At 35.3% G+C, this 19,109-nt stretch overlaps 1 protein-coding gene across 3 annotated transcripts in view; it reads left to right on the top strand.

The window, feature by feature from the left end:
• USP47 (ubiquitin specific peptidase 47) overlaps nt 1-19,109 on the top strand; it is a 109,706-nt gene that overhangs the window by 43,270 nt on the left and 47,327 nt on the right. For all 3 annotated transcript variants that reach the window (XM_034995339.1, XM_034995341.1, XM_034995340.1), the window contains 7 exons: nt 131-334; nt 4,573-4,686; nt 6,158-6,296; nt 11,610-11,706; nt 13,237-13,382; nt 14,126-14,205; nt 16,285-16,434. In XM_034995339.1, coding sequence (XP_034851230.1) covers nt 131-334; nt 4,573-4,686; nt 6,158-6,296; nt 11,610-11,706; nt 13,237-13,382; nt 14,126-14,205; nt 16,285-16,434 — 930 coding nt within the window. The remainder of the gene's footprint in view (nt 1-130; nt 335-4,572; nt 4,687-6,157; nt 6,297-11,609; nt 11,707-13,236; nt 13,383-14,125; nt 14,206-16,284; nt 16,435-19,109) is intronic.

Below are 19,109 nucleotides of genomic sequence, written 5' to 3'. Positions count from 1 at the left end.
CCAAACAGTAATACTAGCTAGGAGAAAATAATATTTTGAGGGATATTTTTATATTTAATCATAGAAAATATGGCTAATTGTAATTGTTTTGTTTTTCTTTAAAGATAAATAATGTTTGTTTTAATTTCAGATAGAAAATGCTGCTGAAGAACCTAGAGTTTTATGTATAATACAGGATACTACTAATTCAAAGACAGTGAATGAACGGATCACTTTAAATTTACCAGCTTCTACTCCACTCAGGAAGCTCTTTGAAGATGTGGCCAACAAAGTAGGCTACATAAATGGAACCTTTGATTTAGTGTGGGGAAATGGAATCAATACTGCTGATATGGTAAAACCTTAGACTTAAAGCATGTTCTCTTAAGCTGCTAATAATATGATAGTCATTATTATTGTTGTTATTAACGAATATATTAAATCCTGGAAACTTTTTTAATATCATAAGCAAAACTATAATGAATAATTTAAGAGCCTAGGTGCAACTCAATAATTGGATCCTTCTTCATCCCTTTGCCTTCATTCCAGATTCAGCATTTGCTTATCCTAAAGTTCGTATAAGGACATTTTATCAGTTTTTTTGCTCATGTAAGAGGACTAGCATATTGTGTCAACTATGGAAAATTTTCCAACATTTACTGCATGGAATGTTATTCATCATATATGTGATATATGTAAATGTATAATATATGTATATTTTAAGATTTATTTATTTGGGAGAGAGAGTGGGAGAGCACGTGCATGAGTGGAGGGAAAGGCAGACAGGGAGAGAATCTCAAGCAGACTCAGTGCGGAGCCATTCATGGGGCTTGATCTCTTGACCCTGAGATCATAACCTGAGCCGAAATCAAGAGTTACACGGTTAACCGACTGAGCTACCCAGGTGCCCCTGTTCATCTTATATTTTTAAGCAGAAAAAGCAGGATATGGAATCATGTGTATTTTATAATCTAATTTTTAGAAAAGAGAAAAATTTATATAGAAAGAAAAAGGAAAGGAAGGATATACAGTCATGTTAATAGAGATTATGTACCAGATACAGTGGTAGGCACATGATCAAGAAGGTTGGTGGTATCATGACTTTTGTGTCAGAGATCTCACAGTCCTGTTGTAGAAACGATTGTACTGACAAATAATTTCATTAATATGTTTGAAATACTATATTGTAAGTTTGTTCTGAGTGCAAAGAGAAGGCATTGATCACTTTTGCATGGGAGAGTGGCAAAGGACACCATTGAGTTGGATCTCATCTGCACTATTAGAATAGTACTGGAAAGAGTATTTTTTATTTCCTGTCTCTCTGTCCAAATTACCCTGCATATTACTGTTGGAATTGTTCCCAGTCATCTTAAATTGTAGCTCTTAGGTCACCTTCCAGTTCAAAAGCCTTTCATGAGTACTCACTACCCAGAAATTAAAAATCAGATTCCTTAGGTTAGCAAGCTTGTAGACAAACTACAGTGGGTCCTTTAAGACTTTTGTAATCTCAACTCACAGATACTGGACTAACTTATTTTCTTAACACAAATTTCCATGCTTTTCTATCTCCATGTTTTTGCTTATATTACCTTTTTCTGTCCTATGTCATTGCTACTCGTAAGTTTTCCAGGAAAATACCTCTGATGGGAAATGAAATTGAATGTGTATTACCTCTGTGATATTTAGAGGGCAGAGTTTTAATTGGGTCTAGGGAAGAATCACAGATGTTTGATGTTGCATGATTTGCCCTTAAAATCCATGACATTTTGCTTTCTATTCCATAATATATTTACATTTTTAAAATGTGGAACTAATGCTTTACATTAACCAACTTTTCCCCCCTCTGAAATTGATTAGTAAAATTGGTAGTCCAACAGAATATGCAAAGAGAAATAATATTTAATCTCAAACTTTGAATACTCCCTGTTACATCACCATGTAACTTCTAATGTTGCCTCTTTTTTTTTTTTTTTTAAAGATTTTATTTATTGACAGAGAGAGAGACAGCGAGAGAGGGAACACAAGCAGGGGGAGTGGAAGAGGGAGAAGCAGGCTTCTCGGTGAGCAGGGAGCCCGATGCAGGGCTTGATCCCAGGACCCCGGGATCATGACCTGAGCTGAAGGCAGGCGCTTAACGACTGAGTCACCCAGGCACCCCTGCCTCTTTTTTAAAGGATAGTTCTATATTGTCATGTATGTCTCCCCGAGTCTTATTTATTTTTTACTTTTAAGAAACCTTACATGATGTTTCTTCATGCCACTTTAAAAGTAATCTCTTTGTCCCCCAGTGGTACTGTTTCTTCTGCTGTGCCACTTATCATAGCATTCTTTTATTATAGTTACTCATTTGTGTCTTTTCCATGTGGTTGAATGCGTGTATTTTGGTGGCTGGGACCTCATAGTATTAATTTTGCATCCTCCATAGATAGTCTCCCTAGGCACTTCAAAGATGTGTTTTAAATTAACATTTATGGGGCGCCTGGGTGGCTCAGTTGGTTAAGCGACTGCCTTCGGCTCAGGTCATGATCCTGGAGTCCCGGGATCGAGTCCCACATCAGGCTCCCTGCTCAGCAGGGAGTCTGTTTCTCCCTCTGACGCACTCCCCTCTCATGCTCTCTGTCTCTCATTCTCTTTCTCGCAAATAAATAAAAAATAAAATAAAATTTAAAAAATAAAAAATAAAAAATAAATAAATTAACATTTATGGATAATAGATCTATGTCATGGTGCGCCTGGGTAGCTCAGTCGGTTAATATCTGCCTTCGTCTCAGGTCATGATCCCAGGGTCCTGGGATCGAGCCCCACATCGAGCTCCCTGCTCAGCGGGGAGTCTGCTTCTCCCTCTCCCTCTGCCTCTCTCCCCACTCATGCTCAAATAAATAAAATCTTTAAAAAGAATAGCTCTATATCAGGATTACCTATTTCTCTTTCTTTAGCTATGACTGTTCTCAAGTACTTGACTTCTGTATATTTATTTGCTTATTGTACATTTCTGTAAGTATACTCTTTCACCTGCTTACTGCACAGTGCTGCATGTATGCTTTGTGAAAACCTAACCCATTTAGCTACCCACCACCTCATACACATAGATACATACATTTGTTGAGGTAAAACACCTATGTATTCCTGCTATATTATCTGATTTCTTATCAGAATGTAAAGGACCCAAACATACCTTTCCTCTCATGTGACTTCTCTTCACTTCTGATTTTCTTTTTTAATTTAAATTCAATTAATTACAATATAGTATATTATTAGATTTCAGTGATTCATCAGTCCTGTATAATACCCAGTGCTCATTACATCATGTGCCCTCCTTAATGTCCATCATCCAGTTGCCCCCTCCCCCACCTCCCAGCTTCTCATTTTCTATATCCCATTTTTCTCATGGATTTCTAGATGTGAGCCAGTTAAGAGGGATCATGTGTTTGTTATTTTATTTACTTAACACTTAGTTTAAACTTACTATGTGCTTAGTATTGTTCTGGTATGAGGTTCTATACAAGTATAACTTCATTTAGTCCTTAATAACCACTGTACGAGGTAGGTTCTAGTACAGCCTCATGTCATAGGTAAAGAAACTGAGTCATGGGGAAATGGAGTTAACTTGCCCAAAGTCACACAAATAGCAAGTGGCAACATTTTTTACAGTTAGGGTTTTTTTTGTTTTTTTGTTGTTAGTATTTACACGTTTTTTTAATATATAATGTTAAGTTCCTAAGAAAGGCATTTCCATAAAATAAGTCCCCGAAGGAGGCATTCCTCATATCTCGGAAGCATTAAAACATTCTTTAGTATAACAGAATGATTTTAAAGCAAAAGAATGGGGTGTTCATTTCATCTCTCGTTTTTCTCAGCAGTGGACTAGCGTGTGGGTGAGTCCCTGCAGTAGACTTGGAGCACATAGGGCTCCATCTCTCATCCACCACCAGGAGTGGAGCAGAAAGAAATTGCCTTACCAAATCAAAGAGTTAGGTAGAGACTACGTATCTGAGATGTTTGATTCTCAGAGGAGTGATGACTTCTGTCTCTAGAGTCCTCTGGATCCTGGCAGTTGACTTTAAATAGCTTATCATTTACCTAGGGCAGGCTGTTCCTCAAGGAGTCTTTCTGAAAGTGACCATTTTGGTATATTACATAATTGGTTTGGTTGGGCTGCTTAGTGTGTTGCTTATCAGGGAACTCTCATTCATATATCAAAACATGTTTTTACAGTTATTTATGTGAAATGATTGTTAGCAAATACATTTTAGAGGACATAGAAACCCAGATGTTTATAATTATTTTTTTGCGTAGTACTTAACATTACTTCTTCACCTTTTTTCTCTCCAGTTTTTTTTTTTTTAGATGTTGGGAAATGTGCACATCTGGGATAACTGTCAGTATATGCACTGTCACTGGGCTTAGCCATCCTAATACATGAGTAAATGAGTTAATTCCAAGTCTAGATTAACAGAATTTACCAGAATCTTTATTTAAAAAAAATAGTGTTTGAGCCTGAGAATTGTAGATTCATTTATGTATTACTTGTTTTATTTTATTATTATAATTAATGTTTCTCATAATCTGAGATATTTTATTTTATGCCCATAGGCTCCACTGGACCATACCAGTGACAAGTCACTTCTTGATGCTAATTTTGAGCCAGGAAAGAAGAACTTTCTGCATTTGACAGATAAAGATGGTGAACAGCCTCAAATACTGCTGGTAAACTGTTTAGAAGCCTTGTATTCATAATTTTTGTGTACTGTCACTGTTGGGAAGCAGTATTCCAAAGGAAGGAGGAGAGATATAATTTGTGATTTATGTATAATAAATTATTTTTCTATTTTATGTTGGCTTTTTATAAGTGTATATGTTAACATGGTAACAGTGGGCATCCATAGCACTGTTGCTTGTGTATATAGTCTGTTGCTGCGCTGGAAATAGGGGTTGCCATCTTCAAAACTATCACCATGACAGGGATGGGGTAGATCTAGGATAAGTTAAAACACCGGAGAGATCTACTGCGTTTCAGTGGCCTTCCTTTGGTTAAGCATTTGCTTGGTTGTTGTAAGTCCTTGGCAGTTATGCCTAGATTTTTCTGTATTTTAGGGTAGGCACAGACCCCCAGAATTCTCTATTCTGACATTTTTGCTCCCACCCCCCTCTTTCTGGAATAACTATTCCAGTTTTTCAAGTTACGTGCTTTATTTCTATTCTTGTAGTATTTGCCTAAGTTCATATTTCAGTAGGCTTTCCTGTCTGGTCCAGTGGCCCTAGAGATCGTCTAATCCAGTAACTCCCAATTTGAGGGTCCTTCCTAAAAAAGATCGAGAAAACCTGGTCTGCTTTACCTTGTTGTTTTACAGGCTGAGGAGACTAAGGCTCACAGAGGTTAGGGACTTTTTCAGAATCCTTCTTTCAATGTAACTTCACTCACAGAAATTCTTCTATTTGATGCTTTTCATGTAGAAGTCTCTTGTGAATTAGAATAGCTGTCTGGACAGTAGACAATAATTAAACACAGAACATCCATACTGAAGCAGTACTAGAAGATGCTCCATCTCATCATTTTTTTATGACATCATGAGAAGATCTTGATTAATCTGAATGACATTGAAATATAAATTAGTTATTAATTTAGGGAACTCTAGATCTGTGGTTTGGGAATTCATGTTTTAAAATGCATAGTAATTACTCTTCAGCTCGGTCTTAATTGCTTAAGCTAATTTTATATCCCTGAATCCTTTTTGACATCTTCCTCATTAATAGGAAGTTTCTTATTAGAGACAGTAGGAAACGATCCATTTTATCCAATACTTAAGTGTGCCCTACCTGCCACGTCTACTTGGCAAGGATGGTGTAAAAATGAATGACAGACCCTGTCATCAAAGAGTTCACAATGGAACTTTCTCCTTCTCTCATATAAACAAAATTTGAAAGAGAATTAAGGGAAATTGCAAAAGTAAGAACTTTGAAAGGAGACATGAGCACCTCTCCAAAGTGTTTTACATTGGGCATCTTTTGAGCCTTCCTATAGGAAATGGTGAGGGTGTACATTCCTTTAAATGTCTTGGTGGTAATAGTAATGCCTTGTTTTTTTCATTGCCTCAGCAATTAGTATGTGTTTTGGTTTTGTTTTTTTTTTCCCCCATTGTTTCAGCAACCAGTAAATATTGGTTATGCTGCATTTTAGGAGGATTCCAGTGCCGGGGATGATAGTGCCCATGACCGATTTATAGGTCCACTTCCAAGAGAAGGTTCTGTGGGCTCTACCAGTGATTATGTCAGCCAAAACTACTCCTATTCATCTATTTTGAATAAATCAGAAACAGGTAAGATTTATTATTATTACTGTGGTGGTTGTATTTTCATAAAATCACAGGGTGTTAGACCCTGAGTAATCTGAGAGATCTCAAGCCTAATCACCTCATTTTATGGATTAGAAAACGGAGACCCAGAGCAAGGTCACTAGTTAACAGAAATAGGACAATAATGTGGTTTTTCTTTCCCTCAAGTCGTTGTTTTCACTATATTGTTACTGCCACTATTTCATAATAAAGTAAAAAATATTGACTATTGTATTTTGAAGGAAGACTTTTCTCTTTGGTAATTTTCTATTTTGAATTTATTCTTAAATTTCTGAAGTTGACTTTGTTTGGAAAGGAATGTTTCCATTATATGTTTTTGGATTAGGATAGACTGTGAGGGATACTTCCATTTTGAAACAGACACCTACTGTGTCATCTTTTAGTTTAATCTAATCATATGTTTGAAACTAATCATGTGATTTTAATATTCCTGTTAACTTTTTTCTGAACATTATTAAACTTAGATGCTTGAATTTTTTCAATTTATTGAGCAGTGAAATTGCTTTATTTATGTAAAGGTTTATTTCTTTACATGTAAGATTGGTTACTTGCCTAAATATAATCTGGATACTTGTATATAACATTTGATCTCACAGCAAACGTTTGCAGTCGATAGTGTTTTATTCATGTTAAAAGAAGTGGAACCTGGGTTCTGAGAAGCCTTCAGTTGCACAGCTGGTACTTCTAGGTGCGACTACAGAACCTCTGCTTTTAGAACTTCAAAATAGAGATGGTTTTAAATATTATATGCAGGTATTTAGTATAAAAAGAAAACTATAACATTACATTGCAAATTTTGTCGTAATGTGATCTGTAATATTCTATTTACTATATTTTGTAATTAAAATGTAGATAATTTCCTCATAGTTGAACATTTGTACAGGCTTACCAGTGTGTTTGTTTTGGAAATACCAGTAAAAGCTGGTCATGTTTGGTATTTAGGATCATTTATATTAATAGAACTTTTGGCAGTCAAGTACCAGAAATAAAAGAGAATGCAAAATTATCTTCTATTTCAGATAATAGGAGATAATAAAGCTGCTCATCATTTTTTTTTTTAAAGATTTTATTTATTTATTTGAGACAGAGAGAATGAGAGAGAGAGAGAGCACATGAGAGGGGGGAGGGTCAGAGGGAGAAGCAGGCTCCCTGCCGAGCAGGGAGCCCGATGCGGGACTCGATCCCAGGACTCCAGGATCATGACCTGAGCCAAAGGCAGTCGCTTAACCAACTGAGCCACCCAGGCGCCCTAAAGCTGCTCATCATTACACTATCTGTCTAGAGTAGTGATTCTCAAATTTTTATTTCTTTAAAAGTCATTTGGTGGGGGCACGTGGGTGGCTCAGTCGTTAATCATCTGCCTTCAGCTCAGGTCATGATCCCAGGGTCCTGGGATTGAGCCCCGCATCGGGCTCCCTGCTCAGTGGGGAACTCTGCTTCTCCCTCTCACTCTCCCCCTGCTTGTGTTCCCTTTCTCGCTGTGTCTCTGTCAAATAAATAAATAAAATCTTAAAAAAAAAAAAAAAAGTCATTTGGGGATACTTGTTAAAAATACGGGTTCTGAGGCATTACTTCCCAAAATACTGGTTGGATAAATTGCATTTTGTTTTAAATAAGCACCCTAGATTATTCTGAGATAGTTGGAATACTTTGAGAAAGTTCCAGTTTTAACAAATCAGGATTCTTGAACTATTTGCTTTGTATTCTGACGACCAATTCAGTCCTTTATGTAGGGGTATTTATAAAACTCCTACTTTGTACTATATACTCTATGGCTCTATGATGCCTATAAATTCCTAGAGACTGACTCATACTTTAAAAAAAGTATTTAATACATGCTCATTGTCATACTTTAAAATGAAGAAAGTGAAAATCACTGGCAGTACTACTAGCAGAAACTACTTAATAGTGATTTGGCTTATTTCTGTTTTATCTTTCCTCCATAGGTATGTTTTTAAGAAAATGGGGGTATCACATGTTTTAAGCATTTTTTACTATGTGTTTTTTCCTTAATACTATATGATAAGCATTTTTCAATGCTATTAAATAGTATTTTAATATAAGGTTTTGAATGACTGAAAACAGTATTTCATTGTATAGTTCAGATATTTAAGCAAATAATTACTGATATTATGAACATTCTTGTATATAAGTTTTTATTTTTTATCTTTAACTATTTCCTTAGGATAAGTTCTCAAATTGAATTACTAAGTTGAAGTTTATTTAAAACAATTTTTAGAGGCCTTTGTTCTAAATTGCCATGTAATCGCAGCCTTCATTCCCAATTATTGTTTCTTATACACCTCTACTCCACTCCTTTTTCTTACCTGTACGTTTTCCTCCAGTTTTCTAGGGGTACTGCCTTTCTGAATTTAAAATAGTCTATAAGCATCCAAAGGAGTTGTAGTTTAAGCATAATTTTGTTAGTGACTGTTGAATTTGCATTTTCCTTAAATTATTGTAAATCTTGGCACCATATACAGAATGTTTTTATTGGAAGATGCTATCATGATTTAGACTCAGGGCTCTAGGAACACATTTCTCTATAATGCGCGAGGTTTGGGGATTTCTTTCCTGTCTCCCTTGAGTACCAACACCCCCTGGGGTAGCCAGCCACTGTTGATAAGAGGTGGTGGGGGCGGGTAGGGGTGGGGTATTGTGTATGTGAACACTAAGGGATAAGGAGCAGATTGAAGGCTAATGTGGACTTGTAAGTGATTAGAAAGTATGTAACTAGGGTGTTTCCATTATCTGAATCCATGATAACTGTCCTTGGCCAGTTTCTTTAACAATTCTTTTATTTGGGGCACCTGGGTGGCTCAGTCATTAAACGGCTGCCTTCGGCTCAGGTCATGACTGGGATCGAGCCCCACATCGGGCTCTTTGCTTGGCGGGAAGCCTGCTTCTCCCTCTCCCATTTCCCCTGCTTGTGTTCCCTCTCTCTCTGTCAAATAAATAAAATCTTTAAAAAAAAAAAAAAAAAGGTTTTATTTATTGTGAGGCGAAGTGAACCGAAGGCAGACACTTAAACGACTGAGCCACCCAGGCGCCCCTAGTAAATAAAGTCTTAAAAAAAAAAAAAAATTCTTTTATTTTACCAGCCCCAGGAGTTGGCCTGTTGCATTCTGCATTCTTCATTTGGCCTATTTGATGCTTTTACTTCATTACCTGGTGGTTCCGTTCAGGATTTCTTTCCACATGTGCCCCTCACAGAATGACATGTTTTCACCTTCTTCTCCCTTAGAGGCTCACACTTACAGTATTGGTTCACAGCTATTTCAGATATAGTACCCATTTGATAACAGTTGTCTTTTGAAGTTTTTTTGATTTAGACAACGCTTAATGACAAAAGATTTCTGTTATTCAGTAGCACTTTTATTAGTATCACTGAAATCTTCATAGTTTTGGCAAATAGTATCTTTATGTAAGACACTGTTCATTCTGTGCAGATATGGTGCCAAATCAAGTACACATGACCATAGTTTTTTCTATGTGATAGAGAGCTAAGTCAGATTTGACCCCTCCCCTCACAGCTGATGGGGAAGACATATAATAGGTTATTACAGAACAGTGAGCTGAAGGCTCCAATGTGGATTAAAGACAGGGTGCTATGAGAACAGCTCAGGTGAGGGATGGTTAGGAATTGACATAGTTTATAATTCTATAACAATGTACAGCAGAATATACACAGTACTTTTTTTTTTTTGAGAGAGAGAGGGAGAAAGAATCTTTTTTTTTTTTTAAGATTTTATTTATTTGACAGAGAGAGACACAGCAGGAGAGGGAACACAAGCAGGGGGAGTGGGAGAGGGAGAAGCAGGCTCCCCGTTGGGCAGAGAGCCCGATGTGGGGCTCTATCCCAGGACCCTGAGATCATGGCCTGAGCCGAAGGCAGACGCTTAATGACTGAGCCACCGAGGTGCCCCAGGGAGAGAGAATCTTAAGCAGGCTCCACGTCTAGCGTGGAGCCCGATGCAGGGTTTCATCTCACAACCCTGAGATCATGACCTGTGCCAAAAGCAAAAGTCGGACACCTAACTGACTGAGCCACCCAGGCGCCCCTATAAACACAGTATTCTTAAATATGAAAGGCATTAGAAATTAAAACTTGAACCTTAGTCCAGAGTGAAAAGTGGGTAGCTACTTGATCTCTTCTTAGAACCATAGATAATGTGGAGTTTGTTCCTCTCTTCCACAACTGACCAAGGCTTATCATGCATATTTGTTTGTCCTTTCATCACTTTTGGCAGTATAATTATCTGCAGAGCCTACCATTTCTCAAGACATTTTGATAATTGGGGAATTGAAAAAGTATTTTGAAAAGCTTCAGTGAACACCTTCAGTGTCTGCTGAGAAAAGATTTAAGTGTTTTTTTTTTGGAAACACCCAAGTCATTCAGTATTAAGTGGGAGTAAATAAGTTTAATTATTAAGCAAAGTGTTTACCACATTTTGCTCATGTAATGAGGTATAACTAATACGATGAGACTGATTTTTTTGGTGTATGTGTATCTCATAAATGGGGCCTGAAGCCTACTTCAAAAGAGGAATTCCAAAAATGTTCTCAACAATGGTAGCCATATCCAATCAGATATATAAAGCTAAGTAATTTTAATCATTCACTTGAATTTTAAGTTCCTATAAGCTTCTTTTTTCCTTCCTCCCTTCCCCACTCCCTCTCTCTATTCTTTCCTATTTCTGACTTCTCTTCTTACTTTATAGTCTTTGCATAGTGTGCTAATGTATTATAGAATCTCATACTTAATGGGCTTGTTAAAATAGAGGAAGTCATTCTGAGTTTTATATAATGAATTTATCTCATATATTATTAATTCTTGGCACAAATTGGTTTATAGAGCCTGATAGCATGGATAGCTGGTTCAGTTCAGTCTTCCTATTTTGGGTCTGTGATAAGTAAATATGTTTATACTTTTCCATTTTAATCAACAACTTATCAACTTGGGGAACAAAGATTATTTTTATATCAAGTAAACATACTGTACTGAAGTATTATTTAAATTTTATTAAATGCTATGTAACATCCATGCATATCTCTGGACACTTAACAAGATATCCTCCCTTTTTCTGAGAAACAAGGTTTACATAGTGAACATTTTAGAAAAAGGGGTCTTTCTTATTGCTGTTGAAAAAACTAAAATAATTTCCAAGTAACCTTAACCTCTCAATTTTTACTGTGCAGTAAATTCTTACTAAGTTTTCTTTTTGTTATTTTTAATGTAGATGCTGATTTATGTATATTTGTGTTTTCTTTTTAAAGGATATGTGGGATTAGTAAACCAAGCAATGACTTGCTATTTGAATAGCCTTTTGCAGACACTTTTTATGACTCCTGAATTTAGGAATGCATTATATAAGTGAGTATTCAAAAAAAATTTATAAATAAAACTGATTTAAGAATGAAAGTATAGGTTTTAACTAATAAAATCTAATTTACCTTCTTGTATTTTGGGGTATTTCTCACTTCATAAGATGTCTTGAATAGTATATAAGAAAAAGATCTTATGAGAGATTGACGTATGAAAAATTTGTGGAGAGAGAGAACCAGAAGTGTGTAGACCAGCAAAAGATAAAATTAAGAAGATTTACATTTGGGATAAATTACTGTATTAAAGCTTTCCCTCACTTACAGCTTTAACATCTTTATAAAGAAATATGTTATCTGCTTTTTGAGATAATCTGAATATGTAAACCATATTCTTTCCTTTTACTTCTCAATTTAAGAAACAAAGTTGTCTTTTTAAACTTTCGAACTTTGTTTCTAATTAAAATATACTGCAGCTGTCCTTTTGGGGGGTGTGTGTGTGTGTGTGTGTGTGTAAGTGTCTAAGTGTGTAAAAGATGGTATATATACCACCGGTACTTTAAAATGCTCTATGAAGGAAATCCATATTTAAATAAACCCTAAAAGTCAGAAAGTTATTTTTATGAATATCTTATTGTAATACATTTAATATACTCTTGTATATTTTCTTTAAGGTATGCATAACTTATTTTTTTAAGACATTTTAAAGTACAGATTAACTGATTTTTCCTTGTGTGTTACTCTTGAATAACATCTTTGAAATTACTGTAAATATGTAAAGTATTTTTGGAACTTTTAATATTGGTTGTGTTGCTCAAACATTATCATTCCATTCATATGGAAGCTCATCATCTGAATTTACTTCTGAACGTAGACATTGTAATGAATCCCTTTGTACCCGTCACCCAGCTTTGAATATTATCAACTCATGATCAGTCTTTTTTATCTAATACCCTCTATTCTCATTATTTGGAAGCACACTCCCATTGTGTCATCTGTAAACATATCACCGGTCAGTGCTAATAAGGTTTCCCTGATAGCTCATAATTTTTTTTTAACAATCTGTTCAAATCAGGATCCAAACAAGAGCCATACAGTGCAACTGACTGATAAGATTATTAATCTATTTAATCTATTTTTAATTCCCTTCCACCTTTTTTTCCCCTTGCAGTTTATTCCATATATTGAAAACTGATGTCCTTTCTCCTGTAGTTTTCCACAGTTTGGATTTTGATAGTTAAATGCCATAGTGTCATTTAATATTGTTCTGTTCTCTGTATTTTTTTGAATTAATAATTAGGACAAGAGTCTTGATCAGATTCAGATTCTATGATTACTTTTAGATGAGCTTTGCCTTTCATTAGTGTTGCCTTCTTATGTCTTTTCTTGTTAAAGTCTAAATTTCTTCTGAATTTATGAATTAGGGAAAGGCTACTATTTCATTAGATAATAATAGCTTCAGTTAATATCCAAATTCTGTATACCCCAAGAGTTACAGTCTTATATTATTATGTTAATATTAATGATGCTTTAAAGAATAAAAATATTTTGTAAATGATTTTCAAATATTTTATTTCAATAGGTGGGAATTTGAAGAATCTGAAGAAGATCCAGTGACAAGTATTCCATACCAACTTCAAAGGCTTTTTGTTTTGTTACAGACCAGCAAAAAGAGAGCAATTGAAACCACAGATGTTACAAGGAGCTTTGGATGGGATAGTAGTGAGGGTATTAATTCTCTTGTAATGATAAGTGTTTCTAATATTCAAAGGAATTCTGGGAGACAATATTATAAACAAAATATGTTAATAGCTTAATTGACTTTATGATAAGTCTTCTCATTGCCTTTTGCTGGGGTTTATTTTTGGGGCGCCTGGGTGGCTCAGTCGTTAAGCGTCTGCCTTCGGCTCAGGTCATGATCCCAGGGTCCTGGGATCGAGCCCCGCATCGGGCTCCCTGCCCGGCGGTAAGCCTGCTTCTCCCTCTCCCACTCCCCCTGCTTGTGTTCCCTCTCTTGCTGTGTCTCTCTCTGTCAAATAAATAAATAAAATCTTTTAAAAAACCCAAAACAAAACTTATTTTTAGAATTTAAGCACTAGGCATAAATTTTGATCAATTAAAATTTTCTTGTAAAGTAAGTTTGATTAAACTCTGTTTTTATGTACTTAAACTAAAATTTTTAGTTTGTTCTAGATTTTTCTTAACATATTTCTTAACTCTACAGTGAAACATAGCAAAAATAGCAAATATCATACCGTAAAGCATATGTTACTTAAAGTTCGCTTGATTCTTTTCCTTGTGATTACCTTTTCATGACTTAACTGTAATGTATAGTTTTTGTTCTTTTTTAAATTTAGAATTATTTTGTGTAGACTTTTCCATACTTTTAACAGTTTGCTTTTAAACAACAAATTAATGTTTCATTACACTAAATTTATTGCTGTTTTTAATTAAATTTTATCTTAAAATAGCTTGGCAGCAGCATGATGTACAAGAACTGTGCAGAGTCATGTTTGATGCATTGGAACAGAAATGGAAACAAACAGAACAGGTAATTCATCTCAGGTTGAAAGGAATGTTTTATAATAAATCATTCATAAGTGACTTCTATTCTATTGAAATGTTTTAAAACTCTGGCATTAGTTCAGTTGTTAAAGTATTAAATGGGGAATTGAAAGTACTAGGTTCTCATTTGGCCATTAACTGAGTCATACAGATCCTCATTAAACCATGCTAGACCTCAGTTTCCTCATCTTTAAAATAAGGAAGTTAGTTTCTATGATCTAGATGGTCTCTTTTTAACTGAAAACTGTATAATTCATATATAAATACATACATGTGTATGTGTAGTTTTTTGGGGATGATATTTGAACAGTATTTTCAGATATTTACTAAGTAAATTACATGTATTATAATCTATAGCAGATTAAAGTATAGTTGAGTATTACCTTCATTTTGACCAAGGAGGTATGCTTTTAACACTTAGGATTCCTCTTAATCTGACTCTGTTCTTCTTCCAGTAGAAAAAGAACAGGTTAGAGGTGGGAAGAGCATTCGATATATCATTGTGGGATGGTAAGGCTGAATTGGGTGGGGCTCAGAACTCAGGAAAGAGAACTCTAATGGTGGGGGTGGGGAGGGGGGGTGGTTGGGGAGGGATCACAGGGATGAAAAAGGAGGAAGATTCTGGAAGATAGCCTGGAGAGTCTGCTGTCTGACTGGAATTATGATGATGGCTTGGGCCAGAGTTTTCAGACTGTAGGTTGTGATCTATTCGTGTGTTATAAAATCAGTTTAGTGAATCTACATCCGCACTTAAAAAAATGGACTAGTATAGAAAAGTGTAAGAGAGTAGCACAAAAGTAAGGGTATTATTTTGTGCAAATTTTGTTATAGTTGGATGTACTGGGTTGAGATATACATTATTTTCTTACTGTGGGTTGTTATCAAAACTGTTTGAAAAACACTGGTTTGAAGCATTTAGAAATGCCCTCTCAGATGCAGAAGATATATATCAGTTATGACTGAGGCAGGTGAATGAAGAAGGCTTCATTAAATAAATGGCGTTAGTATAGACAATGATGATGGGTCCTAGTTTGAAGGCTTATAAGCCCTAGACATTTGAAGAGATACAAATTTATGAAAGAGATAAATTGTAATACACTTTCCTTCTTTTCCATTCTTCCTTAAGAGATACTGAAAAAAAAATTAAGTTTACTTAGTGATCCAGTTTCTCTACCTAGTCCTATTGTATTTTAGTAACTTCATTTATATGGTGTTAGGGGCTGTTTCTTCTTCATAGGTCTGAAGTTACTCTTCCCCTTTTTATATCCCTCTTTGGGTCAATGCTTCCACTAAGAGATCAACTGAGGCATTCCTGCTGCATACCTAAATTTTGGTATGAGAATTTTGAGGCAAGACATTCATTTGGAGGGTCCTTACTAAAGGAATTACCTGCCTTTTTTGGGACAGAAGCCCCAGTTGGCTAAGTTTGGGGACTTAGTGAGAGATCCATTCTTTTAAATGAGGATATTTTGATGGAGATGGAATTTTTTAAAAATTCTATACATTTTTAAAGGAAATTTGCCATATGTTTCCCCTTAAAATTGTTTTATGTATATTACTGAAAGTTAAAAAGTTTTATTTGCACCTTGAGCTAGAAGATAGGATTTTAGGAATCAGAATATAGTATTGTGAGAGTGGTGGTATACATATGTAAAGCTATAAAACTAGCTGGCTGTTTAGTTATGTAATTATCAACATGCCTAAAGTGATAGATTAGGTGTATTCTCAACCTAATGAAAAGATAATATGAAGCTTAATCGTATAATAAATTGGTAACTGATTTCAACAAAACATCTTAGTAGTAGAGCTTTTAGTGATAAGAGAATTGAACTAGTTAATTTTTGCACATTGATTCTTAAATTAGTGTTAATCTAATTTTATTGATTTTTAGTTAATTTTTGTCAAGCCTTCATTTTTTTAATAGAATTTTAGATAAATCTTAAAGCTTTCTAAAACTTCAGCAGTAAAGAATGAATATCCTTTGAAGCTTATTTTTAAAAGCAGGAATTTTTGTGTATTTTAAAAATAAATTTTAAGGAATACTTTTTAATGTTCTTATTTTCAGGCTGATCTTATAAACGAACTATATCAAGGCAAGCTGAAGGACTACGTGAGGTGTCTGGAATGTGGTTATGAGGGCTGGAGAATCGACACATATCTTGATATTCCATTGGTGATCCGGCCTTATGGGTCCAGTCAAGCATTTGCTAGTGTGGTGTGTACCTTTCAGCTGACTGCTTGTGTATCCATACACAGAATACATAATAGCACAGTGGTATAATCTGTTGTAAGGTAAGTATCATCCTAGATACACCTTCTTGGGTTGTTAGTAATTCCTGCTCTTAAACTAGCAAGATCTAGAAGATTTTTGACCCTTCAGTGAGTCCTAATAGTGCATGTATAAAAGGGAAAAGTGAATTCAAATGTGCTGCCTCATGGTTCAGTATTTTATTCTTCTGATCGATGACTAGATTATTTCACTTTATCCTTTTTTTACCTCTAAACAGTCTGTTTTATAAATGTTCTTTTTGTGACCATTTTTTGTATCAGAAAGTACTTTTTCTTTTGTGTACATTGTTCCATATATATATATATATATCTTTTTAAGATTTTATTTATTAGAAAGAGCACACGTGGAGGGGGGGTGGAGGTGGGGAGAGGGAGAAGCAAACTCCCCGCTGAGCAAGGATCCCAATGAGGGGCTTGATACCAGAACCCTGAGATCATGCCCTGAGCTAAAGGCAGATGCTTAACCGACTAAGCCACCCAGATGCCCCTGTTCCATATATTTTCAAAATTGGAAAAATAACCCCTGGTTTTTATGATAAATAGAGGCTACATTTTTTAAAGGAACATCCTTATTCTAAAATTTAATTTAAAAACCATGCATCGTAGAAGCAGAGGAGTTTGAAGAATCTGATATAAATTAGTTAATTGATTAATTAAAAGTTAGCTTAATTATTTATATACTGAGAATCCAACTGGGAGATTTTCTAAGGTTTTCTCATTTTTCATCTGTTTCTAAGGTCTTATCCATTTTTCAATTGCTTTTTGATAATTTTATTATTGCATTTTATTGTGTTTACTGATACAAAAGGAGAGCCATGGCGAGTTAAGTTGATTTTTAAAATTAGAGTGTTCAGAAAGATTTATTCTGAACCTGTTATGAGCCAGGGGAAACTTTAAGAGCTATATTGTTTTGGGCCTTATTTATGTTGCTACCAAGCTGATGGTGGCTTGTAGCTAAAATCAGTGTTTTTATTTATTTATTTTTAAGATTTTATTTATTCATTTGACAGAGAGATAGCGAGAGCAGGAACACAAGCGGGGGAGTGGGAGAGAGAGAAGCAGGCCTCCCGCGGAGCAGGGAGCCCAATGCGGGGCTCGATCCCAGGACCCTGGGATCATGACCTGAGCCGAAGGCAGATGCTTAATGACTGAGCTACCCAGGCGCCCCTAAAATCAGTGTTTTTAAAGCTACTCCATACTTTATCCTCTAAAATAGTGCTTCAAATATGGTTGGGTCCTCTGGCCTCTAGGACAGTTGTTTCCCTTTGCTTTTTTCTCCTACTCTCATATGGCTATCAAGAAATAATCGATAAGAAGTTACAGAATCAATCGGTGGGAATCCAAGTAGAAGACCTTTTCTGGATAGTATAAGATCGAGTCTTCTTTCCTGTACTATGTTTCAGTCAGTTTCCTGAATAGATTTGAAAAATTTTGTTAATAGTACCCTTTGTAAACTGCCATCCTAAGTATATGAGATTGGCCTTCATGTGAGTGGCTCGTTTTGTTTTCCATTTTTGGTTGAACAATTTTTACTTTCTCTCTCTCTCTCTTTTTTTTTTTCCTTGTAGTTTAAGGTAGGAGTGGCATACTAAAAAATTTTGAACATTTGTCTTTCAATGACTTATTTCCTAACTCATTTTTAAATATTGGCACTTCTTTAGTAAAATACACTAGGGAAATATTTGGTAGTCCCAGGTGATAAAGACGACGTTTTCTGCTTTGGTTATGAAAAGTATTTTTTATGAAAGCTTTTGCACAGTTCAGTGTTTTTACATATTAATTGAGTGTTGAGGAAGCTAGTGTTATTTGTTTTGTTATGTTGGAATATTGTATTTGAGTAGTCAGCAAGTCCAATTGCTTAGCTAAATCTTTGTGTCCTCATTTTCTTGCCTGCTGATTACCACCACTCCTCAAGTACATTATAGATTCAGCAGTGGGGCACTTTGGAGGATACTTTTGGAGAAGTGAAAAAAGACACATTTCCAAATGGAATTCTCCAAAGGTAGTGTCCTCCATTGATACATGGATAGTGGTGGTAGTGGTGGTGGTGGTGATTCAGTGGGAATTGGAGGCTACAGCTATGAAGCAGTATGTGAGCAAGTTTATATAACACACATGCGCTAATAGGGCTTGCAGAAGGGAACTTAAAACTTGCTAGACTTTGCTGGAATCTCTTTAGGGAAATTACAGCAGGTGAACTACCCAAGATAGGGGTTCTAAGGAGGATACTACCTTCAGAGAACTTTGGTTAGAGGTAAGTAAATTCCCATTATTTTCTGAATTCAAAACCTATAACCTACATTTCTTAATCTATAGAAATCATCACACAGCATCTAAAATTAGTTTTATATCACTGTTTGCCATTGTGTATTTTGTTAATTCTATGTGTTTTAAAAAGAATTAGGTATAAATGTGAATTGTAAAAATCTAGTTGAGTCTCATTCAGACTTATATAATATTTGGCTTAATTTGAATTGAACTCTTTTTAAATTTATTTTCCTACTTTTATTCACGGACTCTGGTATATTTGTCTTATTGGATATATGCACACACATAAACACATGTACGTACATACACAACATTGATAATTCTTTGTTCTGT

This window comes from Mirounga leonina, unplaced genomic scaffold, assembly GCF_011800145.1.
Source record: "Mirounga leonina isolate KUSES-001 unplaced genomic scaffold, KU_Mleo_1.0 Mir_92, whole genome shotgun sequence".
NCBI classification, from domain to species: Eukaryota; Metazoa; Chordata; class Mammalia; order Carnivora; family Phocidae; genus Mirounga; species Mirounga leonina.
This window is presented reverse-complemented; position numbering and strand designations above follow the sequence as displayed.